Source organism: Sturnira hondurensis, unplaced genomic scaffold, assembly GCF_014824575.4.
Source record: "Sturnira hondurensis isolate 20B ecotype Veracruz unplaced genomic scaffold, ASM1482457v3 Scaffold0004136, whole genome shotgun sequence".
Lineage (NCBI taxonomy): Eukaryota > Metazoa > Chordata > Mammalia > Chiroptera > Phyllostomidae > Sturnira > Sturnira hondurensis.
In genome coordinates, this window is record NW_028076767.1 from 41,258,746 (window position 1) to 41,282,278 (window position 23,533).

Genomic DNA, 23,533 nt, shown 5'->3' on the forward strand with positions numbered 1-23,533 from the left:
CTGTGTGGTTTAGTTACTGACTTTTCGAAACAAGACTGTGTGTTAGCCCTGGCTGGTGTGGCTCCGTGGATTGAGCACCGGCCTATGAACTGAAAGGTCACCACCAATTTGATTCCTGGTCAGGGCACATGCCTGGGTTGTGGGCCAGGTCACCAGCTGGGAGTGCTCGAGAGGCAGCTGATCAATGTAGCTCTCATAACACATTGATATTTCTCTCCCTCTGTTTCTCCCCCCCNTGGCTTTAGGAAATAAAATTTTTATTGTTAGCTTGAGGTTAAGAGCTATAAAACTGTGTGGTTTAGTTACTGACTTTTTGAAACAAGACTGTGTGTTAGCCCTGGCTGGTGTGGCTCCGTGGATTGAGCACCGGCCTATGAACTGAAAGGTCACCACCAATTTGATTCCTGGTCAGGGCACATGCCTGGGTAGTGGGCCAGGTCACTAGCTGGGAGTGCTCGAGAGGCAGCTGATCAATGTAGCTCTCATAACACATTGATATTTCTCTCCCTCTGTTTCTCCCCCCCTTCCCCTCTCTCCAAAAAAATAAATAACATCTTAAAAAAAGACTGTGTGTTAAACATCTATTTTGCAAAAATGTTTTCCCCTGCTTTTGGTGTCATATATAATGGAACTGAAGTAAGAAAGCAGGTTGCTTGGGAAAGGCCCCTAACCTCCCTTTTAGGCCAGAAAAGAATCATGTCTGTGGTTTGATTTGGTACCATATGTGATAAAGTGTCTATTTTTCACTTGGTGCCTTAAACATCTTTCCTAAGGCGAATTTTAAACTCCTTAATGAAAGGCAAGTGGCAGTAGTAAATTTGTTACCCATTAGCTAGAATAGGGTATTCATGACCAGTACATAGATTTATTACAAGTGAAACTTGATTTAAGAGTTTAGCCATAAAAATGTATATACACACTACGTTGCTGAGTAGTGTAGAAGGGAACTATTGCATACTACTCATTTTTTTTCGGACTAAAAAGACCCTACAAGTAGAACTCTCCTGAAACAACCTGAAGGAGTCTTCCTCAGACTTCCTCTAAAGTAATATACTGATTCTGAGCTGAATGTGCATATGTGGTGGTTTGCTTAGGAAGTCATTATGAATTTAAAGTGCATTCAAATAAAAAGCTCTGATTACAAATTGTTGCACTTACTGTTCCGCAGATGATCATTGTGTGAGTTGCTGCAACTCCCAGAGCTGCATGTTAGCCCAGGAAGAAGAGCACTATCTGCAGAGTGGAGACCAGCAACTGACTCGACATGTGTTGCTGTGTTTACTTCTCATTATTGGCCTGTTTGCTGTAAATGTTTCTTCTGATTTTGTTTTGGGGCCATTTCTTTAAATGTTTGGCAGAGGTTTTATTCAGGCATCTGGGAGAAACTTAGTTACTACTTCCCAGGGGGTGGCAGCTAGGCTATATGAATCCTGATCTTGAGCTATATGTTTTTTGGGGAAAGAAGAATGAATAATTCATATTACTCCGTTGCCTAAGTGTTCCAATAGCTTATTTTGCTTAGAATCACTTTCTCAGTCTATACTCTGACCCTGGAATTTGGTAAGACGAGGCATTTCTGTGATGTGTGCAGGGCCACTTACTCCTAATGGATTCCTTGACTGACCTCAGGGGAATGCCTGTGTGGTCTCTCTGAAGATATTCCTCAGATCAGTCGACTTCAAAAAATAATTTTTTAATTATCAAAAGGACATAACCATTTCATCTAATACTTATAAAATAAAGAGGAAAACTATCCATCACACCACTGACTTCTATTTTTAGTACGTTTTTCATAGTTCTAATCACACATACAGACTTACTTCCTGCTTTGTCACTTACGTCAAGCATTTTCATGTTGCTACATAGTTGTGCATAACCATTATTTTAAATGGCTCCTCAATAAACCATAGGGGAGATGTATTATATAATTAACCAATTCCTTATGGATTGTTCCTAGTTTTTAAAAATGCTCTGATATACATCTCCATGCAGTATATTTCCTTATGGTCAATTCTCAAATTTGGGAAAACTGGATCACAGAATATATGTAAATATTTCTGTGCCTTTAGAGGCATTTTGCTAAATTGTTTTCCAAAGGCATAATATAGATTTGTAAAGTATTCTCACCAGCATTGACTGTTACATTTTAATTTGATAATTTTTTAGGTAAAACAGCATTTTCTTAATGTATTTTTTACTACTAAAGGGTTTTTTAATTGTTTATATCCTCTTTTGTGAATTGCCAGTTATTTTTATATAATAATTTGAGATGGTTCAAGAGTAACTTGCCCCGAGGTAGGAAATGGACCATTTAATCCATGAGGAAACCCTCTTACCCTTTTCACACTGGCTGTTACTTACACAGAATGGTGTCAGCCAGTACCATTGTAACTGCTGTTTCAGAACAAAAATCCAAAAGAAATGCTGCCAAGAATTGTTGCTTGGTGATGTGATTGTTTTCATTGTGTAGAACTAATTTTAAAATCAGTCCTGTCTTAGGCTAGTCGGCAGTCCTGATATGTTATGTAAGCTTCTGTATTATGGCTTATGTCTTCTTGCTTCAAATCTGATCAGAATAGATGATGCTTGAGTGACATCTGTCAAGGGGAGAAGTTGAAACCTCTTGTTCAAAAGACAAAGCCTCTGTATTCTTAGTGTTTTCCCTCTTTAGTGTTCTTCTTCCTAATTATTAAGTAGGTAAGTTATTGTTCTGTTAGGGAGAGAAATGATTAGCTTATTTCATTTAAAAATACTACTTTCTCCTTCCATTACAGAATCTTTCCAGTTGTTTGTGGTGGCTGTTTAACCAAGAGCCTGGGAGACTGTACGTTGAGTTACAGTTTTTCTGTGCCGTGTTTAACTTCGGCCAGGTATTTATTTACTGAGAACTCTGAGGGGTTTTTGTTTGCCTGGGTGGGTTGATTGGGGCAAGTTGCGGATGTTGTTTTCTTTTGAATCAAAAGGGTTCAGTTTGTTTGCCAGCTGCTGGTATGCGTGACAGCTGACAGCTGCTGCCTGTCTCCGAGTAGAGATGAATTATTATATTGGTTCAAGTCATCAGAATGCACACTGAGTGTTATAGTCAGAAATAGTGGTGTTTTTTTGCTTTGGCTTTAAGATAATGATAATGTAAGCCGTGACAAGATGTTCCAAGCACTTTTTAAACTTCGTTGTGGTCTTACTAAGTCACTTTGGGAAATTATTTATCTTCCCAAAGTTAACTTTATCTCTGATAAACTAACTTTGGTTAGTTTAGTCCCTTAAATCTTTCACTTACATTTTGATAAAGGTTTTGCTATATCTTGAACTTAAATCTTTTCTAAAAATTATAAATTGGTGTGTAAGTAAATTTTGGCCAGGTGTAGTAGTTACTCATCACTCCTTGAGAGGATGCACTGTACTACCCATTGTTGGGCATTTTACATTAACTGTCTCATTAAATATCACAGCACCGGCAAAGTAGGCATTATTGTCCCTAGTTTAAAAATTAGAAACTAAAATTCTATGAAGAACTAATACAATAGTGCTGTTATCTTTGTGTCACTATTAAAATGGGTATTTAAGGATAAATGGTATTTTACATATTGGGAAAATGTTTTTATGTGCAAATTTTGAAATTTGATTCTGTATTCAGTTCCTTACTTGTTAGTTAGAGAACAGTTGTCCCCTCATTGAGTATCAGGTTGAAAAAGTACTGTTTGAAATTACTGGGTTTGCCTATTAAATCTAAAATAATTGGCCATATGAGTTAGTTAACATTTATCAGATGTTCCTACAAGTTTTGCCCTAACATTCATTTTTTGAAATATTTTGAGTGTGTTTTGCCATAATTGTGGGAGCAAAACTGGCCACGTCCAGGTAGACAAGTGATCTTAATCAGCTTATTACTGACAGATGCATGCATCCCCAGGGCTCCCTGGTGCCCACCTCATTCGAGGATACTGTTTAAGGTGAGATTTTGTACTCAAGAATGACAAAATACTAGGTTGAAAAATCATAGTCTCACTTGGCATTTTGAATTTTTTATCTTTGCCTGAGGACATGCTTATCGATTTTAGAAAGGGGGGAAGGGAGGGAAGGAGAGGGGAGAGGCAGAGAGAGAGAAACATCAAAGGATGTTCATGGGATGAAGGTCAACCTCAGCTGAGCCACACTGGCCAGGGCACGGCATTTTGCATTTTGCAAGCACACTCCAAGCTGACCCTTCCTAGGACAGGGGCTGAGAAAGCTTCACAAACAAAAGTGAATACCAGGGATGTTGCATTTGAAATGCTGCCTCCACAGCTATGGTTCAAGTGCTTCGAAGGAGGGAGGGATACCAAACTCCGCCCCCTCCCCACGGCACCACCCCATTTTTCTCTTGGGGAGGTATTGAGGTGTCTAGTCAGATGATTTCCTTTTGGTTATTTTTCGTTCCAGGTAAAGAAGGTATGTCCTTCATGTAATACATTGCATTCACCATCCCACCTCCTACCCCCCTGCACCACCCCCTGACAACACACACACACAGAGCCTTATCCCACTGTGCCTGACAAACAGCAGTTCCCAACCTCCTGTCTCCCTTCTTTGTCCTGACCTGTGGCTGGTGATACCTGGCGCCAGTTTGCCTTATCACCCCCTTTAAAGCCCTTTCCCAGGGCTTAGCCAGTTTCATTTCACATAAATTTTGTTCAGTTGCTGCATTATATTCAGATACTACAGCATTTTTAAATTCTGTAATTTCTGAAGTTTTAACAGAAAAATAATAAATAAATACTTAAGCAGAATGTAAAATATTTTCTTTTCTTTGAGAAAGGGTAAAGCCCTAAACGTTTTTGGTCTTCATTTTCTTCAGTAACCGAGCACACACACGTGGCTGCTCAGCACTCGTTCGTACCACCCGCCATGGTTAGTGGGGCGGATGACTGGGAAGGCCAGCCAAGTGTCACACCTGCCTCCAGGCACCGGATTTTATATAGAAGTCTGCCCGTGTGTTTCATTTAAAATGTTGCTCTGATCATACAGGTTTGCTTCCCCAAGCACTAAATTTGGTGGCTTCCATAATTTCTCTGTCTTGAAATTTTATTTTTGCATTCATAAAGTCTAACTTTTTTCTTCTGTAGGGATTTCTTTCCTTTGCCATCTTTGGATTGGACAAACATTTAATCATCCGACCTTTCAAAAGAAGGTAAATTTATTTGAAAAAAAAATCTGTATTTGTAACACTAATGAGAAAGCCATTTTTAAACCTTTAGTAAGTAACTGCTGGGAGACCACAGTTAAGGGCGAACTTAACACCACAAAAAGGTTATGTGTTGATTTGCATATTTGTTGTAAATAATTGCAGAGAAGATATGAGAAGAACTGTTATCCAACATTGTAATTTGCATTTTAACAAGAAATGATGGATGCTGGATTCTATCTGTGCCATTAACTACATAAAGTAAAATGAAACTTGAAAATTTATTTAGAAATGAAATAGGTGATGTGCCCCCAAAGGTCTCTATTTGATTATCTTTCTCCTTTGACAACTAGATTTCTTTATCAAACTGACAACTTATAGAGAACTTGTCTTCTTTATAAATTTTTGGTTTTCCTTAGCTTGATGAAGCTAATGCATTAGCTTTGAATTCAGCTCAGAAATTTCTTTATGAAAAATAATGAAGTGAGAATACTATAATAAGAGGGAGGGAGAAATAGGTAGGGTGGGAGGGTTACAAAGCTTTGTACTTCATTTGTTTTCAAAGTCAAAATTAGTAGAAACTAGAAGTACTAATGGAATTTCTCCTACTAATGATATAAAAAATGCCCAGTAAATGGTAACTGGTCTTCTTCTTTTTCATCATCATTGACATCATCATCATCATTAAGATACAGTTGCTAGGGTCATAACCCTTTTATTGGGGAGGAAAAGCATACTAGGAGAGGCACTGAACTTAGTTACCAGCTTCATAATGCTGATAAATTAAAATAGTCGACAGATTTGCCCTGGCTGGTGTGGCTCAGTGGTTTGAGCATTGGCCTGTGAACCAAAAGGTTGCTGGTTTGATCCCTGGTCAGGGCACATGCCTGGGTTGTGATAGGGGGTGTGCAAGATAGATGTTTCTCTTGCACATTGTTTCTCTTCTTCTCTTTCTTCTTCCCTTCTCCTGTCTCTAAAAGTAAATAAATAAATAAAATCTTTCCAAAAAAACCTGTCAACCAATTTATTGTCCGGGCTGGCAGAAACAGAATTATTCTGACTTCCAGATCCCATTATGTGTCTCTTGGGTACTGCAGTTGGAAAATGACTAAGTAAAATAATTTATCTTTGTAAGTTACTTTTGCATTTCAAACAGTAGAATGTAGAATAAGGAATTTCATTTAAAATAGAAACTGAAGTGGGTCACATGTGTGGAGGGTGTTCTATAAAATGTCCAGGACAATTTTATAAAATACCCCACCTTACCCCGCCTCCCTCCGCCCTAGCCTGCTTTGAATAGGAAACCAAATGCAGGCTCAGTGTGTTTCTGCTTCAGACACTGATAATGTCTGGGTGTTGTAGATGACAGCTTCGGTAACTGACAGCTTCGGAACAGCCATGGTGATGGGGTAATAAGCAGGAAGGGCTCTCTCTGTGCTGTCTTTCCTTAAAAACTGTCTCCTTAAATTTTGATTTGCAGACTTGGATTTCTGTGGAATAAAGGAACAGCAGAAAACAGGGATTCTCCTGTTCCTGAGGAAATAAAAATGACCTGTCAACAATTTATTCATTATCACCGTGACCTCTGTATCCGAAATATTGTCAAAGAAAGGAGGTAAGTATAGGTTCCAGATAGTTATATTTTAGATGATAATTTTGGTTTGTAACAGGTTAAGTAATATGGTTGTGATGAACTACATGATTTTTTTATATTAAATATACATGTAAAAGTTAAAATAGCTATGGGTCAGTTTGTATTTTAAGAAACAGCACGTATATAAGAGTCATTGCCACTTGTTTTTTATATTTTTAAATGCCATGTAACTTTCTATTTTCATGTAAAATGTGAAAACTTTAGAAACCAAAATGTACTTGAATATTAACATTCACTTCATGGTGACTCCTAGTGTCTCTGGGAAACTCTGAAAGACATTGGGTGTAGAAGTGATTTTGGGGTCCCCGTCTCCTAGTGGTATGTTGTTTCATATTACTAATAACATAGTCAAGAAAATAAAATTTCTGCCTCTTCATAATTCTGCTGCTTGTTAGTTACAATAGCCAAGATATGGAAGCAACCCAAGTGCCCATCAATAGATGAGTAGATAAAAAAGGTGGTACATAAAACGGCAGAATATTACTTGTCCATAACAGACAATGAAATCTTACCATTTGCAACAGCATGGATGGACCTGGAGGATGAAGTAAGTCAGAGAAGACAAATACCATATGATTTCACTTATATGTGGACTCTACACAAACTTTTGTTTGTTTAATAAAACAGAAACAGACTCAGTTGCAGAATGATGGCTGCCAGCGGAAAGGGGTATTGGGAACTGGGTGAAAAAGGTGAAGCGGTTATGAAATACAGATTGGTGGTTACGAGATAGTCACAGGATAGCACAGGGAATACGAGTACACTCGGTGATGTAACTAGGCATGGTGCCAAGTGGGTGTTGAAGTAGCAGGGGCTCACTTTGTGAAGGACACGACTGTCTAACCACGATGCTCTACACCTGAAAGCAACACAGAGTAATACTGAACATACACTGTAATTGAAAAGTAAAAATTAAAAAAATCAGAAAGCTTTACTTTTTAAAAAAGTTTTAGGTTCACAGCAAAATTAAGTGGAAAGTAGAAAAGAAGAAGACTAAACATTTTTTATTTTGATCTAATTTCAGAATTCTGTGTCTTCCCCAGCACATAAAACAGTTTTTTACCATTTGCACCACAGTCAGCGTGTAGAGGACAATAAAAACCACTCTTGACCTTGGTCTGTGCTTTCCAGTAGTGTGACCACTTGTAGCTATTGAGCACCTGAAATGGGGCCAATGTGATGATGGAGTTACTATCTACTTGTAGTGCTTGCTTTTGATGCACTTATATTTAAAATGGAAAGAAATGAATTCTGTTATTTTTCACCTTAAGTCCTAATCTTCAGCCTGTGACATCACATTTTTCCCCTAATACTTGAGATAATAGAGGATGCAGCAGGAGACCAAAAACAACTGTTACCAACACTTTCAGTTGTAGAAGAAAAAACAAAACATCTTAAAAAACCCGAATGCTTTATGCCTATGAAAATTTAAAAATTCGTGAAAATGACCACTGAGTACTAACACATTACCATCCTATTAGTGCTCGAAGGGAGCCCGCTGGTGGCACAAGGACACACTGTGTGGGGACTGACATGAGACTCAACTCCTGGGTCTGCCACTCACCAGCTGTGTCTGACGCTGGGCGGGTTCAACTTCCCAAACCTTAGTTTTCCTTTGTTTTAAAATATCTGGGTCTCGGGGTTGTTCCAGTTCAGCTTATGGAAATGGTAAACTGTGAAGAAAAGTTAGTTTCCCACCTTTAAAGGGACCAACATGATTATTTCAAAATCCTGCTTTTTAAAATTAAAAAAGGGAATACCAGGTTAACTCTGCGAGGCCCACTGTGATTGCTGACTCTCAGGAAGTGTGGCTCTTGCCATTCGCAGGGCTGGAGGGCTGCCTGGGCCCCGGGTGGGATCCCAGGGAGCTGACTGGGCCCTGGCTGGTAGTGGTTCTGCTCTGCAGCCTGCACAGTGGCACACTCGGTGCCTCTCTGTACAATTCCTCAAGTTGCGGTTGGAGCTGCCTGGTCAGTCTTGGGGAAGCAAATCTTATTCACTTGGTGTCAGATAGATGATGTTGAGCTATAAATGAAAAATCAGCAAGCAGGAAGAAGGCTCAAACTTAGGTTGAGATATTCAGGCTTCTGTTGAAAGTGATGTTCTTAGTGGCAAAGATCATAAATTAAGATCTTACTCCTTGAGTAAAATACCGATGTTAAAATATTGTAATTTTATGTGCTTCAGGAAAATTTTTATGTGTTAACCTCTGTTCTAATTTTTATATGAAAATGTATGTTCATTTGTGGTTAAATGTCTTAAAATTTTTGTCACTTATTTCTCATTTTATATTGATTTCCACCCAGTTTCCTAGTGTCAAGCATTTGGGGTTTACAGCTTGCCTGATGCTTCTAAACGGATTTGCGTGGTCATTGTGTATTTGTATGAAAATGTGCAGAATTCATTTGTTTTTTTGTTTACATTTCTCTTTCTCTTGTTTATTTGTTGAAACCTAAGGCACCCCACCTTTGCATTAGGAAGAAAATTTTAATAATCAAGAAGTAGAATCATAAAGTATATTTTCAAAATCTTAGATTTGTAACAAAAGAGGGCTCACTCATTCTTCCCTCGCTTCCTAATGCAGCAAATTGCTAACATATCCTAAGTAAAATGTCTTGGCTGCTGATGACAAGGAGAAAGCCTGTTCCTGGGCACTGTGATAAGCAGAAAATACAAAGTTTGATTGGAGGAACTTCCTTAGAGTTGTCCCTCTTAAGAGCTTGTAAAAATATTATTTAGCATTCCTGAGATAAATTACTTATTTTAACTTTAAGTATAACTTTCAAAATATATAATATTCAGCTGTCTACAGAATGCATCTAATCATAAAAGGGCATTCACTATAAAAAGAATATTTCTTTGTAGGTGAATTTACATCATCTGAGGTTTTTTGTTTTTTGCTTTGGCTTAAGCATTCCTGTCTTCACAAGCATTATTGGCATATTTTTCTTCTTCTCCAGTGGGTCTTTCTAGGGTCTGGTGAGGCAAACCCTTTATATTCAGAACAGTTTCATTCCTGCACACTTTTAGCTATCATGCTATTTTCCCCTGTCTCCTATTTTCCCCTGTCTCCTATTTTCCCCGTGCTTGTCCTCTATCATGCAGTGCCGATACCAGATTTACAGACCAAATGGGTGAATCCTTCCTTTGACACAGGTGCGGTGCAAAGACTTCTGCCGGGACCTTCTGTGGCTGTGACCTGGTGAACTGGCTCATTGAAGTTGGCCTTGCCTCTGACCGTGGCGAAGCTGTATTGTATGGAGATAGACTGGTGCAAGGGGGAGTCATCCAACACATCACCAACGACTACGAATTTCGGGATGAGTACTTGTTTTACAGATTTCTTCAAAAGAGTCCTGAGCAGAGTCCTCCTGCTATTAATGCAACCACTCCCCAGCAGGAAAGTTAAAGAAATGGAGCATCCATCCCTATCCCCTACGATGTAAATTATGAAGGATAGAACCCCACATGAGGTCATGCTCTAGCCCCAGATCTGTTACTTTAGTACGACGTAACCTGAAGCAAATCACGACCTCTTTGACCCTCAGGTGTCTCCTCTGTAAAATGTGATGAGATGCACTCCCACCCCATGCTAACATTCTGTGTTTTATGTGTATGTAAAGTCCACAGGAAACTGACTTAGAAAAAAGAAAAACAAAACAAATGAAAATGTAAAGTTCTGAATGAATATAGTAATTATTAATTGTTAAATAATTATTTAAAACCAATTATGCCAACATTTTAAAACATTGCCTCCTGCAGCTGTTTGCTATAATTCAAAATCAACATCCAATTTACTACTCCTTTAAATTGCCAAACTTGGCAGCTTTATTGCTGGAAGAAGATGGACCTTAAATTATGACAACTTTGCACCTATTGATGATAGCACCTCCTAAAAGGGAATTTTACTGATTCTAATAAGAGGCCTTGTTATTACATTTTCCTATTTCCTTGACAAACAATAATCATTAATAACTGGAAACATGATTTTTTTTAAGGTTCATCCTTTCTGGCTTTTCTATCCAGAGTACTAACCTGTGCCATTAGGAGAGGAGTAAGAGCTTCCATAAACTTTATCACCTACAAAATCCATCAACAGAAGTATAGTCTAATCTTTAACTTTTGTGCTAAAAATAGTCATTTGAGCAGATTTGTTTAAATTTTATCAACAAAATTATTGCCTTGTGACGTATCATTTCTGATGTTTGCACAGAAGCATCACAGTGCAGAAGGATAACCTCACTACCTTATTCCTCGCAATTGAAAAAAAAAGAAAAAATTATATATTTCAAGCCAAGATTTTAAAGTCCTAAGCCTAACATCTACTTTTATATTTAGAATTTAGTCTTTCTTGTGCCCACATATAAAAATCAATTAACTTGAAAATTACTAAGTGTTGCCCTCGGATAAGCTTTCTGTTCTTCAGTAAATTAAAGAGAGAGCCCCAAGATCTTTGAGTCTCTATGCACTAGGTGTCAGTTTTGGTTTAACTTATTTAAACCATGTTTTAAATATGTATCTCATACTTTTAGTGCCTCATTTAAAAGTCACTTAGAAAATAAAATAATGTATAGGGTTAAATCATTTAATATGGTATTTTTAAAACCCGCATGGAAGCCTAATGTCCCTAACAAGTAAGTACAGGCGTACCTTGGAGGTACGCGGGTTAGGTTCTAGACCACCATAATAAAGCAAATATTGCAATAAAGTGAGTCACATAAATTTTTGGTTTCCCAGTGCATATAAAAGTTATGTTTACCCTATACTATAGTCTAGTAGGTGGACAATAGCATTATGTCTGAAAAACAGTGCACATACTGTCATTAAACCATACTTCATTGCAATAAAATGTTAACCATCATCTGAGCCTTCAGCGAGTCGTAACCTTTTTACTGGTGGAGGGTCTTACCTTCAATTTGTAAAAACCGCAGTATCTGCAAAGTGCAATAAAGCAAAGCTCAAAAAAGCCAAGGTATGCCTGTAAATTATACTTTAGTGTGTATGTAGTATTAACCTATACTGATTTTAAGTTATGATTAGAGAATTGCGACGTTTTCCAGCAGAACTGTCTTGCTGCAGAACTCTTTTTCCCTTAAATATGACCACAGTGTGACTCTCAGAGTGCCCAGGCAACAGTATAAAACGGCATTGCCATGCCAGGAGACTGTCATAGCTGCAGCAATGGGGCCGTTAACTCACGTGCATGCAGGCAACTCAGACTCAAGTGGAGAATTTATTGTGTTTGTGAACAAGTCCTATTTTACATGTTCTGTTATTTGCACGAAGGGCATCAGCAGCATCTTTTTCCATGGGAGATATTAAAAGAAAACCCTGGATTGGAATGATCTGCAGTTTCTGAAAATGAAGGCTTTTAAGAGATGTTTTTAGGATTAAGGATATGCTAATTTTATTAAATGAAAATATTTGTAACTTCTACTCTCTCACTGACAAAGCAAGTTTCTCAATAAAATACCTATTTTAAATTGCATTGCCAGAATCTTTTCTTTAGTAATCTGAATAGTGCAGAAACCAGCACAGAGTTATTTTCTGTAAGATTCCAGTGTTTCCTTAAATGGGTCTCCTAAGACTGTTCTCTTCTTTGTGAGCTTGTGGGGTCTGTGCACAGGGTCTTAATCAATTATGCGCTCAGTAAACACTTTTCGTTAATGATTTAATGTAACAGTAGAGTCCTTTCCATGTATTTCATAATTTCTAATATGCAGGGTCAGAGCTGGGAAAGTTATGATACAATTTTGAAAAAAAATCTACTACTTTTGTACTGATCTTCAGCTTGATCAATTGTTCTTTGTTCTCAGTAATTCCATGCCTAGCTTGTGCTTAAACTTCAATATTTTTAGAATAAGGTGAAGTGTGCTTGGAATTTTACAAATAGTAATTAATGATCAGTAAGTTTCTAAAAGCTAGAAAGATGTAAAAACTAATATTTAATGTTTACTATGCAGAGTATAGCTCTTAGGGTTTATCCCGTCGTATCTCAGACCCTGTAACATATATGCTCCTTTCGACCACTGTGCAGAGGCGGTCAAGTGATGAAAGACCGTTGGAAGCGCAGTTCAGGGGCAGAAACATCACCGCCATCCTTTAGGGAAAGACAGAGTGGTATGTTTCTACACGTGGTATGATAAAGGCCTGAAGTAATTAATGAAAAAGAGAAAACATTCATTCTGTAGAACCTGTTTTTGGCAGATTTTATAAGTAGGCACTAAATTTCCAAAATTCTAAGCTGCATAATTATTTCTTGGGCAAAATTTTTGGTTGAAGATTAACATATTAATGTTTTTATCAAAGGTCAAACTACCTTTCTCAAAAATAGTTTATTAGATTATTTCTTTAGTTTATTATGTAATGATAAGTGGTAACATCATTTAAGGGTTGATCCCAAAAAGCTTAATTTCAGCCACTACCTACCTATTTTACTTTTAAGAAATACACGAAATTTAAGAAAATCATAAATTATCTAAAATGTACCACAAAGCATTAATTGCTCACACAAGGACTAAAGCCCAAATATCATATTGAATTTATACAGTGAAAGTTTCCTAAACTGTTTAATAAATTAATTTATATATCCTTATAATAACCCTTATCTTTATCTGTGGAGTTCTTATTCCCATTTTCAATATGGAAAAGGCAACAGGTTGACCTGAGACTTATCAAAGGTTACCAAGTTGTACAGATTGACTGTCTACCTTTTTTAACTTCGCAGACAGAGAACTGTGAAAATTCTCTCCATCAGCACTTGAATGTCCATTGAATAAAATGTTTACTGAGCTCGTGCAGACACAAGGTTGAACACTGAGGACACAACGAAGGGAGAAAACATGGCTTCTAGTATCCTGTGAAAGGCAGATTGTAAACATATAATTCCAAGCACACTTCACCTTACACTTGTGATCAGGACCACTCGAGGCTGAGTGTATGTAACCAGAAACTTAACCTCATGATGTGGGGAAAACTTCCCTGAGGGAGCAATATTTCAAGAAAATTCTAAAGGGTGAAAGATCTACTTATACAAAAATGAGCAAATGAAATGAGTGGTATAAGCAGAGAGGACAGACACGAAGAAACGGCACATTCAAGGGGTTGAAAAAGCAGCAGAGTAGATATTTAAATCAAAACAAAACCACACAGCGGTGGCTTCCGGTCAGGATGGCAGGACAGGTAAATATGGCACTTGAATTCTCCCACAACCACATCAAAACTACAACTAAATTACAGAACGACCATCACTCAGAACTGCCTAAAGTCTACCTGAATGGAATTCCTATAACTAAGAGATAGAGATGCTGAACGGGCTAGTCCCACACCCAGGTGTGGGGGATAAAAATCAGGAGGGGTATCTCTGCTGTGGAGGTTCCCTGAGGATTGAGGGGTCTTAGCATGACACCAGGTTGCCCAGCCCAGTTTTCCAGTGTCAGGAAGAGAAGTCCCCATAACTTTGGGCTGTAAAAACCAGCATGGATTGTGGCTGATTCAGATGGAGGGCTTCTGGAGTTTCACGTGGTTCTTCTTAAAGGGCCCATGCATAGACTTAGACTCACTCCAAGTTCCAGCATTGGGGCAGCAGCTCGAAAGGTACCAGGGACACACAGGGAGAAACTATCTGGCATCAGGGTGAGAGCTGGTTGTGGGGGACAGCTTTATGCCAGACGAAAGTGCTGGGCATAAGTTCTTTTCTGAGACCCCTCACCCAACACAAGAGGTGGCAGGTGGACACCATATGCGAGTCTCCCATCAACCTCACATTGTTTGCCCCACCCTGGTGATTCCCTGAGACCCCACTCCACCCAACTTGTAGGTCCAAATTGTTTCCAGTGGCTTTTACATAACGAATGGGCTGCCTTGGCTCATGCTCCAGACTTTCCTAAAAATCTCTCATATAAGCAGCATCTGGCACTGGCATGCCCCATACCTTTCCCTAAGCTGTCCCAAACCCAGCACTAGCAGCAGCTGGCCTTGATTCACAGGCTGACCTCCCCTAGGCACCTCTAAGCCCAACACAAGTAGCAGGTATCTGCAGATCACTTTGTAGCTCATGCTGGTGGCCCTGGGTTAAACAGAGGCAGTGGCTGACCTTAGTCTGCATCTCCCTGGAGGTCCTAGAGCCAGCACACCCACTGAATAGCTCCACCCAACCACCTCCACAAGCAACACATTCAAGTGTCAGGCAGGAGGTGTGGTTCAGCAGGCACCAGAGCCCTGCCAAAGTAAGTCCTGCTCTATGGGGTAAGCTGTTACATAACTGTCCTCCACAGTGGTCACTGGTTGCAGCCAGTCCTTGCAGCCAATCCAGCTGGAGGTAAATCCCTCCCACTGAGGTCCCAACAGCAACCAAGGCTCAACTACAACAAGAGGGTGCACACAGCCCACATGGGGGCCACACCTGGAGTGCCCAATCAGGTGATTGGGGGCCAGAGGCTGTGCCCCTACTACATAAGGCCACTCTACCAAGCCCAAAAGACATAGTAGCTCAACCTAATACATAGAACCAATCACAGGGAAGCTGCCAGAATGAGGGGACAAAGAAACATGGTCCAAATGAAAAAACAGAACAAAACTCCAGAAAAAGAACTAAACAAAATGGAGACAAGCAATCTACTAGATGCATAGTTCCAAACACTGGTTACAAGGATGCTCAGTGAACTTAGTGAGAACTTCATTAAAAGATAGGAAGCATTAAAAAGGACATAGAAACCACTCAGAACCAGTCAGAAATGAAGAATACACTAACTGAAATGAAGAATAATTTACAGGGAATCAATAGTAGAGTAGATGAAGTCGAGAATTTGGTGATTTGGAATATGAGAAAGTAAAAAACACCCAATAAGAACAGCAAAAAGGAAAAAGAATTTTAAAAATGGAGGACAGAGAAAGGCACCCCTGGACAACTCCAAGTGTAGCACATTTTCATCATGGAAGTACCGGAAGCAGAAGAGATAGAGCAAGAAATTGGAAATCGAGCGTAGGACTTCCGGCCAAGATGGAGGCATAGGTAGACACACTGTGCCTCCTCGTACAACCAAAATAAGGACAACAAAAATTTAGAAGCAAAAAAATAACCAGTACTGACAAAAAAAATTGAACTCTATGGAAGTCCGACAACCGAGGAGTTAAAGTAGACACATTCATCCAGACCGGTAGGAGGGGTGGAGTTGGGAGGCCGGGCGGAGAGTGGGTGTGGCAAAAAAAGCGCAAAAAGTGGTGGCTGGCAGACCCTGGGCACACCGGGCGGCAGTAGGTGGATCTAGCAAGGTGGCGGATTGTGGAGGGGCATGGTACACAAGGCGGCTGGTGGACCCGGCAGTCCCACATTCACACACAGATAAATCAGACAAAACTGGGGAGCAAGACAGACCACGCAACCCAGGGCCCCATCGTGGGGAAATAACACCTCAAACCACCAAATGAAAAGACCTGTGGGGGTTGGGGTGCCAGGAGAGACTCCCAGCCTCACAGGAGAGTTCATTGGAGAGACCCACAGGGTCCTAGAACGTGCACAAGCCCACTCACAAGGGAATCAACACCAGAAGGGCCCAGTTTGCTTGGGGGAAGTGGTGGAAATGACTGAAATCTGGCAGAGAGTAGAGCAAGCACCATTGTTCCTTCTCAAATCCCTGCCCCACATATAGCGTCACAACCCAGCAACATGGGTTGCCCCACCTGAGTGAACACCTAAGGCTCCACCCCTCACTACATAACAGGTGCAACAAAACAAAAAGAAATGGCCCAAATGAAAGAACAGCTCAAAGCTCCAGAGAAAATACAACTAAGTGACAAAGAGATAGCCAACTTATCAGATGCACAGTTCAAAATACTGGTGATCAGGATGCTCACAGAACTGGTTGATTTTAGTCACAAAGTAGGTGAAAAAATAAAGGCTACGCTAAATGAAATAAAGGAAAATGTACAGGGAACCAATAGTGATGAGAAGGAAACTGGGACTTAAATCAATGAAGTGGACCAGAAGGAAGAAACAACCAAACAGAAAAGAATGAAGAAACAAGAATTCAAAAAAATGAGGAGAGGCCTAGGAACCTCCAAGACATCTTTAAACATTCTAACATCTGAATTATAGGGGTACCAGAAGGAGAAGAGAAAGAGCAACAAGTGGAAGTTATTTGAACAAATAATAAAGGAGAACTTCCCCAATCCGGCAAAGGAAATAGACTTCCAGGAAGCTCAGAGAGTCCCAAAGAAGGTGGACCCAAGGAGGAACACACCAAGGCACATCATAATTACATTGCCCAAGATTAAAATGAAGGAGAGAATCCTAGAAGCAGCAAGAGATAAGGAGACAGTTACCTACAAAGGAGTTCCCATCAGACTGTCCGCTGATTTCTCAAAAGAGACCTTGGAGACAAGAAGGTTGCTGGAAAGAAGTATTCCAAGTCATAAAAGGCAAGGACCTACATCCAAGATTGCTCTATCCAGCAAAGCTTTCATTTAGAATGAAAGGGCAGATAGACAAGGAATACTAAAGGAGTTCATCACCACCAAACCAATATTACATGAAATGTTAAAGGGTCTTCTTTAAGAAAAAGGAAAAAATATAAAGAATATGAACAATAAAATGGCAAAAATTATGGAGCTATCAATAACTGAATCTAAAGAACAAAATGAACAAGCAGAATAGAGACAGACTCATAGGCACAGAGACCATTTTGACGGTTGCCAGATGGAAAGGGGTTGGGGGATAAGTGAAAATGGTGAAGGGACTTAGAAATATGAATTGTTTGTTACAAAATATTCATGGGATGTAAGGTACAGCATACACAATACAGTCAAACCTCAGGTCTTGAACATCTTGGTTCTTGAGCAGTTTAGTTCACAACCAAGTTGTTCATGGCAAACATGTCTCGATTGTCTTAACAAAACTTTGAGTCTCGATTCTCTACGCAACCACCTTTCATGATGATACATTTATGATCAGTCACATGTTTCTCAGGCAACAAACAAAGGAGATTTGGTTTTTGAACAAATTGCTTCTCAGTTTTCTGGAACAAACTAAATTCAAGAACTGAGGCTCCACTGTATAGTCAATAATATTCTAATAACTATGTATGGTGTCAGATGGGTATGAGATTTGTTGGGATGATCTCTTAATAAGTTATATAATGTCTAATCCCTGGGGTGTACACCTGAAACTAATGGGATACTATATGTAAACTGTAATTGAAAAATAATTTTTAAAATGGTGAATGTGTAATAAGATGGGGGCAGATCACTGGGATCTTGTTGATAGTCATTAAGAATTTGGACTTAATGACCCTATAAAAAAGGGTTTCAGACTCAACAATAAGAAAATGAACAACCTGATTTTAAGAATTAAAAAAGATCTTAACAGTTATACAGATAGCAAATAAGCATATCAAAAGATGTTCTCATCATGTCATCAGGTAAATGTAAATGAAAACAATGAGATTGTTTTACGCACCTATGAGAATGGCCAAACTCCAAACACTGACAGCTCCAAAGGCTGGCGAGGATGTGGAGCAAGAGGAAGTCTCACTCATTACTGATGGAATGCAAAATGGCAGTCACTTTAGAAGAGAGTTTGGCAGTTTCTTACAAAACGACAGATGCTTTTACCATACCACTGAGCGCTCATGTTCCTGGGTATATTTACCTAAATGGGTTGAAAACTTATGTCTACACAAAAACATGCAGGCAGATGTTTATAGCAGCTTTATTCATAATTGCCAAAAGAGGGATGCAACCAAGATGTCTTTCAGTAGTAGCTATCAGCAGGCAAGCTATCCAGACAATGGAATACTATTCGGCACTGAAAAAAACACTATCACGCCATGAAAAGACATGGAGGAATTTCAATGAATATTACTAAATGAAAAGGCCAATCAATCTGAAAAGGCTATATATATGCTGTATGATTCCAATTATATGACACTCTGGAAAAGGCAAAACTGGAGACAGTAAAAAGAACAGTGGTCGCTAGGGGTAGGGAGAGGGAAGGATGAACAGGCAGAGCACAGAGGATATTCAGAGCAATGAAACTGCGGTGTGTGCTGCTATAATTATGGATACGCACCATTACACATTTGCCCAAACCCACAGGAAGCACGAGGGAACCCTAATGTAACTATGGATTTGGAGGGACGATGACGTGTCGGTGTAGGTTCATCAGTTGGAACGGATGTACCACCCTGACATGGGATGTTGATAGTGAGGGGTCAGGGGAGGAAATGGTACAGGGGGTACAAGAACTCTGTGCTTTCTGCTTAGTTTGGCTCTAAACCTAAAACTGCTCTAAAAAATAAGGTCTTATTTTTAAGTTTTAGGATGAAAATGCATGATCAAATTCATGTTTTCAATAGATCATCACTCTGGCTACACCGATTCACATGGATGGAGATAAAGGCCAAATATAGGTGTAGGAGGAAACCAGTTAACTGTAGCTGTCCAAGTGACAGATGGTGCTAGTTTGGTCTCAGATGGTGTCGAAATAGAAAGTAAAAACATGCTGGCCTTAGAGGGAGAAACAAAATACAAATACGTGTCCCTGGATAAATCAGTACACTGCTAACCCTTAGTGCTTCACACACTAAAAAGGAGAGAGGGAGGAGGTACATGGGGGCTGGCCAAGGGTCTTCATGATTTAGGGGAAAACTGTCACTGAATCGCATGTGATGTAAACAGAATTAACTGAGGACTTGAGACAGATATCTTGTCTTTAAGGGCAGCCCTGTATTAAAGAGAAGCAAAATCAGTCAGATTATAGTTTTTATGAGAAAAGTTTTAAAAATAATTTCCTAGGCACTCTTTAAATATAATGATCCACTACCTTCGTAATAATCCTAGTTGCAATGATAGCCAATTAATAAATATGATGCTATAATCAAATATGTAAAATGGACATTTTTAGAAACCAATATTGTATATAGTGTTATTTTATGTTGGATTTTTCTGTTTATATTTGCAACTTTGAGTCTTACCTGGTAATCTCTATGTAATTTAACCAAGTTTTATAAGCTTTGAGTAGATATTATTACTCATTTATAATGTTCATAATGCATTATATATTAAAATGTTCTTAATGTTCATAATACACTAACAATTCTATTTTGTTACTATGTCCTTTTTGTTTCTGTTTTCACTGAATGAACAGAAGTAAAAGATGAGAGAAATTTGAGACAGAAAGGGTATCTCCCACAGTCTTGGTTCCCTATCCTATTTCCTAATCTCCCAGACAAGCTCTTCTAAAAATATTAACATAAAAGCCTACTAAAAAGTATGGCCAAAAAAAAAGCTAGATAATTAGAGCTAAAGGCTTACTGGTCACCCATGTGTTGGCAAAAACTATGTTTGAGTTTAATAAAAGTACATTTGCAGAATTCACACACTATAGTAAGATTTAACGTGTAAAGTGGAGTACTTTGTTAGAACTGGTTAATATTTGCCTAAAGCACACACACATAAAAAAAAGCCTCACTATGTGAGACAATATTTTTCATTACTAAAGAAAAATCTTTCTCATAATTGAGAGGATAGTGCATAATTAAAATAAACAAATCCATGCATTATTTTAATGTTTCATACTTTATGCAGAAGTGAATATGTGTGATTTGTAAAAAGTTATTGCAGCTACAAACAAAATAACACAGGCCAGTACCTGATGAAATAACTGGCTATCCCATGATATGTGTCCAATTCCAATGTTATTTCCTGTCTCACTATTTCAGTAACTATATGCAGTTTTCATAATCAAGCTATCACTTGAATGCTATTAAAGAATATCATATTTGCTCACACTAGGCTTATATCATTTACCAAGGTGATTGATTCTGACTTTGAGGAAGGTTGCTGACAATTTACATGATCATTAAGAACTCATATTTGACTTATATATCTGAATTTCATCTTGTACACTCTGAGGAAAAAGATTAACAACTTTATCCACATCAAGATGTTTGTTTACAAGGATTGATTCCATCTCTTTGAATAGTTGTTCTTCCAGTTTCTTCATGTTGTCCAACATTGTTTTGGCTTTTTCCTGAAAAATTAAAAATAAAAATAAATAAATATACACAAGCATACAAGTCCAACCAAATTCCAAACAACCTCTACAGATAAGGTTTGTTCATTGTGTTTTCGACTTCTGATTTGGTTCACCTTCTCCTATTCTTTAGATACAGAAGGAATAAAGTTACTTTGGAAAAAATCATTGCTCTGGATTGACCTCATGTATTAACCCTAAATTATTAGTTATTTTTAGTAGAAAGACAAGAATAATTATAATGGATTAGTCTATAACCAAAAAAACTAAAAGAAAGAAACAGGGTACTTGAAAATCTGATATTAATTATGTATGGAGAGTCTGCTGAAAATTGAGGCTGAGCTATTTTTATGAATATGGATCATCTATATTTACAAATCATATTATCAAATTAAACAAAGGAAATAGAATAGTAATGTTCAAGGAGCAACTAAAAGATAGTTGGAGCAACTAAAAGATAGAAGGAACAACTGAAAGATAAGAAAATTACTAGAAAGTGAGCATAATTTTTAAAATTTGAACCATTATGGGGCAGACCTCCACAAAACAAAGATACTTAACCTTAACATGGACTTTGACATGAAATTGTAGGCATTTTTTTTCCTGAAGAAATTGTGTTTCATGTCAGTGGAGAAAAAAATACATTTTGCCTATAAATGGTATTGGAATAATTGTTCACCTCTTTGGAAAACAAAGTTAGAATCCCTACTTCATAGCATATCCCAAAATAAATTCCGGATGAATTAAAGAACTAATTTTTTTCAAACATATATATACATACTGGCAGAAAATACAAAAGTTATCTTGAGGTCAGGCAGGCCTTCTGAAGCATGACATCAAGAGGCTTTGAAGGAAAACAAGATGCTAACAAGTGTAATTAACTAAATTAAAAATTTTTGACAAAAAAGTCGAACAACAAAATGATACTAAAAATTTGAAATATAACGAAGACTATTCATACAGTTTGCCTCTTTGAGGCAAAAGACAAAAACAACTAATAATCAATTAAAAAATAGGCTAAGGAAAAGAACAGGCAAGTCTTAAGAAGAAATAACAATGGCCAATAAACAAATGAGAAAATTTTCAACCTCCTTAGTAATTGGGAAATGTAAATTAAAACTGTAAGTAGGACCAACTGTCTCTACAACACAAAAGTAGTTATTTGCCAAACCAGGACTAAAACCCAGCTTTCTGTCACGTCTACCCTCAAATTCTATAGAATTTGACAAGGGAATTTGAGGGTAGAAGTCAATCAATGTTTCACGCCCATCAAAGAAAGCCTAAAAGAGTAACAGCTTTTAAATTTTCATCTCAGCATTACTTAGAAAAAAGCCAATCAGCAATTTCATTTAACAAACATTTCGTAAGTCTACAAAACTCACCTCCAGAAGCAGTCCTGAGGGTGAAAGGAAGCTGACAAGTCCAGAGAACTATCATAAGCAAAGTGCACGGTGGGGAGGAGTGAGGGAAAATCCCTCCAGAGCAGATGCTCTAGAAACATATCACTGAGGAACTGGCGCAAAGGCAAGAAAAACCAGAGAGCTCATCCGTTTCATAGCACTGTGCTGAGTCTGGAGGACAAACCGAGCCCAGGGAGTGGATGACAACTCTCTAGCCAATAGACTGGACCCTTGTCAGCACATAGTGGACTCTTGGAACAAAACACCTGCCACTCACTCCATGCCACCAGGCTCCAGAAAGTGTATACACTGTAGATGGGGAGTGAAAACTGGGCCCAGATAAAGCAATAATTCATAGCAAATAGGAGGTCTGGAGAGAGCTCTCCACTTTAAGTATAAGCAAGAATGAGATGGGGGGATGCATGTCAACTTTGCAAACATACTGAAGACAAAAAGTAAATGTACAATTGCCCAGAGGAAAAAGCATGTAATTCATTTAATGTAGATAGAATGTAAAAGCCTATAAAGGAAAAGGAATTATAGGCAATAAAAATGAGAAGTTGGTAGAAACAGGTGAGAAAATGTGTGCAATGGCCAATCTTTTCCTTTATTGCAAGGAATCGGGTGATGGTTCTGTTAAAAAGCCTTTAGGCAGCCCTTCCATTTCTTTCTAATCTATTTTTTATCTCTGGGGAAGAGAGGGAAGAGGGCAGAAGAGGTCTGGATAGTATAAAAGTATTTGTCTATCCATCTACCTATCTGCCCTCTCCAAAATACATCTTATTTCTGGAGATAAGATTCTGGGTGATATGTTAATCTTCTATATTGTTTATATCTTCAAATGATAAGCATTTATATTTTTAATACTCCAACTCATTATGATTATTTTAAGAAGATGAAGTCTTAAAGCACTTGCAATTAAATTATGCTGAGGCTGCTTATGCTTAAGAACATTAGGTAAGAGACCAAGTCAACTGCCCACCAGCAGCTTTGTAATTTTTGGTGTGAGATATATATTAACCAAGCTACTTAAACTCTCCAAGTCTCAGATTCCTTATCGGTAGAATGGAGATGACAGTACTACCTACCTCATAAAGAGGTTGTGAAGGTTAAATGAATATTACATATAATAGTGCCAAGGTGCTTGGTGTATAATAAATGCTTAGTAACAAGTAGCTATTGATATTATGTTTAATATACTACACCCCTCTAGGAGATTCACAACATATTCTTAACCATTTTTTAACCAAAGATAGGAAATAATAGAGCTCTACCATAGTCTAAGC

At 38.3% G+C, this 23,533-nt stretch overlaps 2 protein-coding genes across 7 annotated transcripts in view; one reads left to right on the forward strand and one right to left on the reverse strand.

The window, feature by feature from the left end:
* Positions 1-12,299, forward strand: part of GPR155 (G protein-coupled receptor 155) — a 43,348-nt gene extending 31,049 nt beyond the window's left edge. For both annotated transcript variants that reach the window (XM_037044424.1, XM_037044423.1), the window contains 5 exons: positions 1,169-1,305; positions 2,775-2,870; positions 5,103-5,167; positions 6,642-6,776; positions 9,972-12,299. In XM_037044424.1, coding sequence (XP_036900319.1) covers positions 1,169-1,305; positions 2,775-2,870; positions 5,103-5,167; positions 6,642-6,776; positions 9,972-10,224 — 686 coding nt within the window. In that variant the 3' untranslated portion in view covers positions 10,225-12,299. The remainder of the gene's footprint in view (positions 1-1,168; positions 1,306-2,774; positions 2,871-5,102; positions 5,168-6,641; positions 6,777-9,971) is intronic.
* A 6,207-nt stretch (positions 12,300-18,506) lies between these two features.
* Positions 18,507-23,533, reverse strand: part of SCRN3 (secernin 3) — a 34,141-nt gene continuing 29,114 nt past the window's right edge. For 4 of the 5 annotated variants that reach the window (XM_037044429.1, XM_037044428.1, XM_037044427.1 and 1 more), the window contains one exon: positions 20,639-20,844. In XM_037044429.1, the coding sequence (XP_036900324.1) occupies positions 20,674-20,844 (171 nt within the window). In that variant the 3' untranslated portion in view covers positions 20,639-20,673. Of the gene's footprint in view, positions 20,845-23,533 lie in introns of all 5 variants that reach the window. The other variant, XM_037044426.1, reaches the window with a different exon arrangement.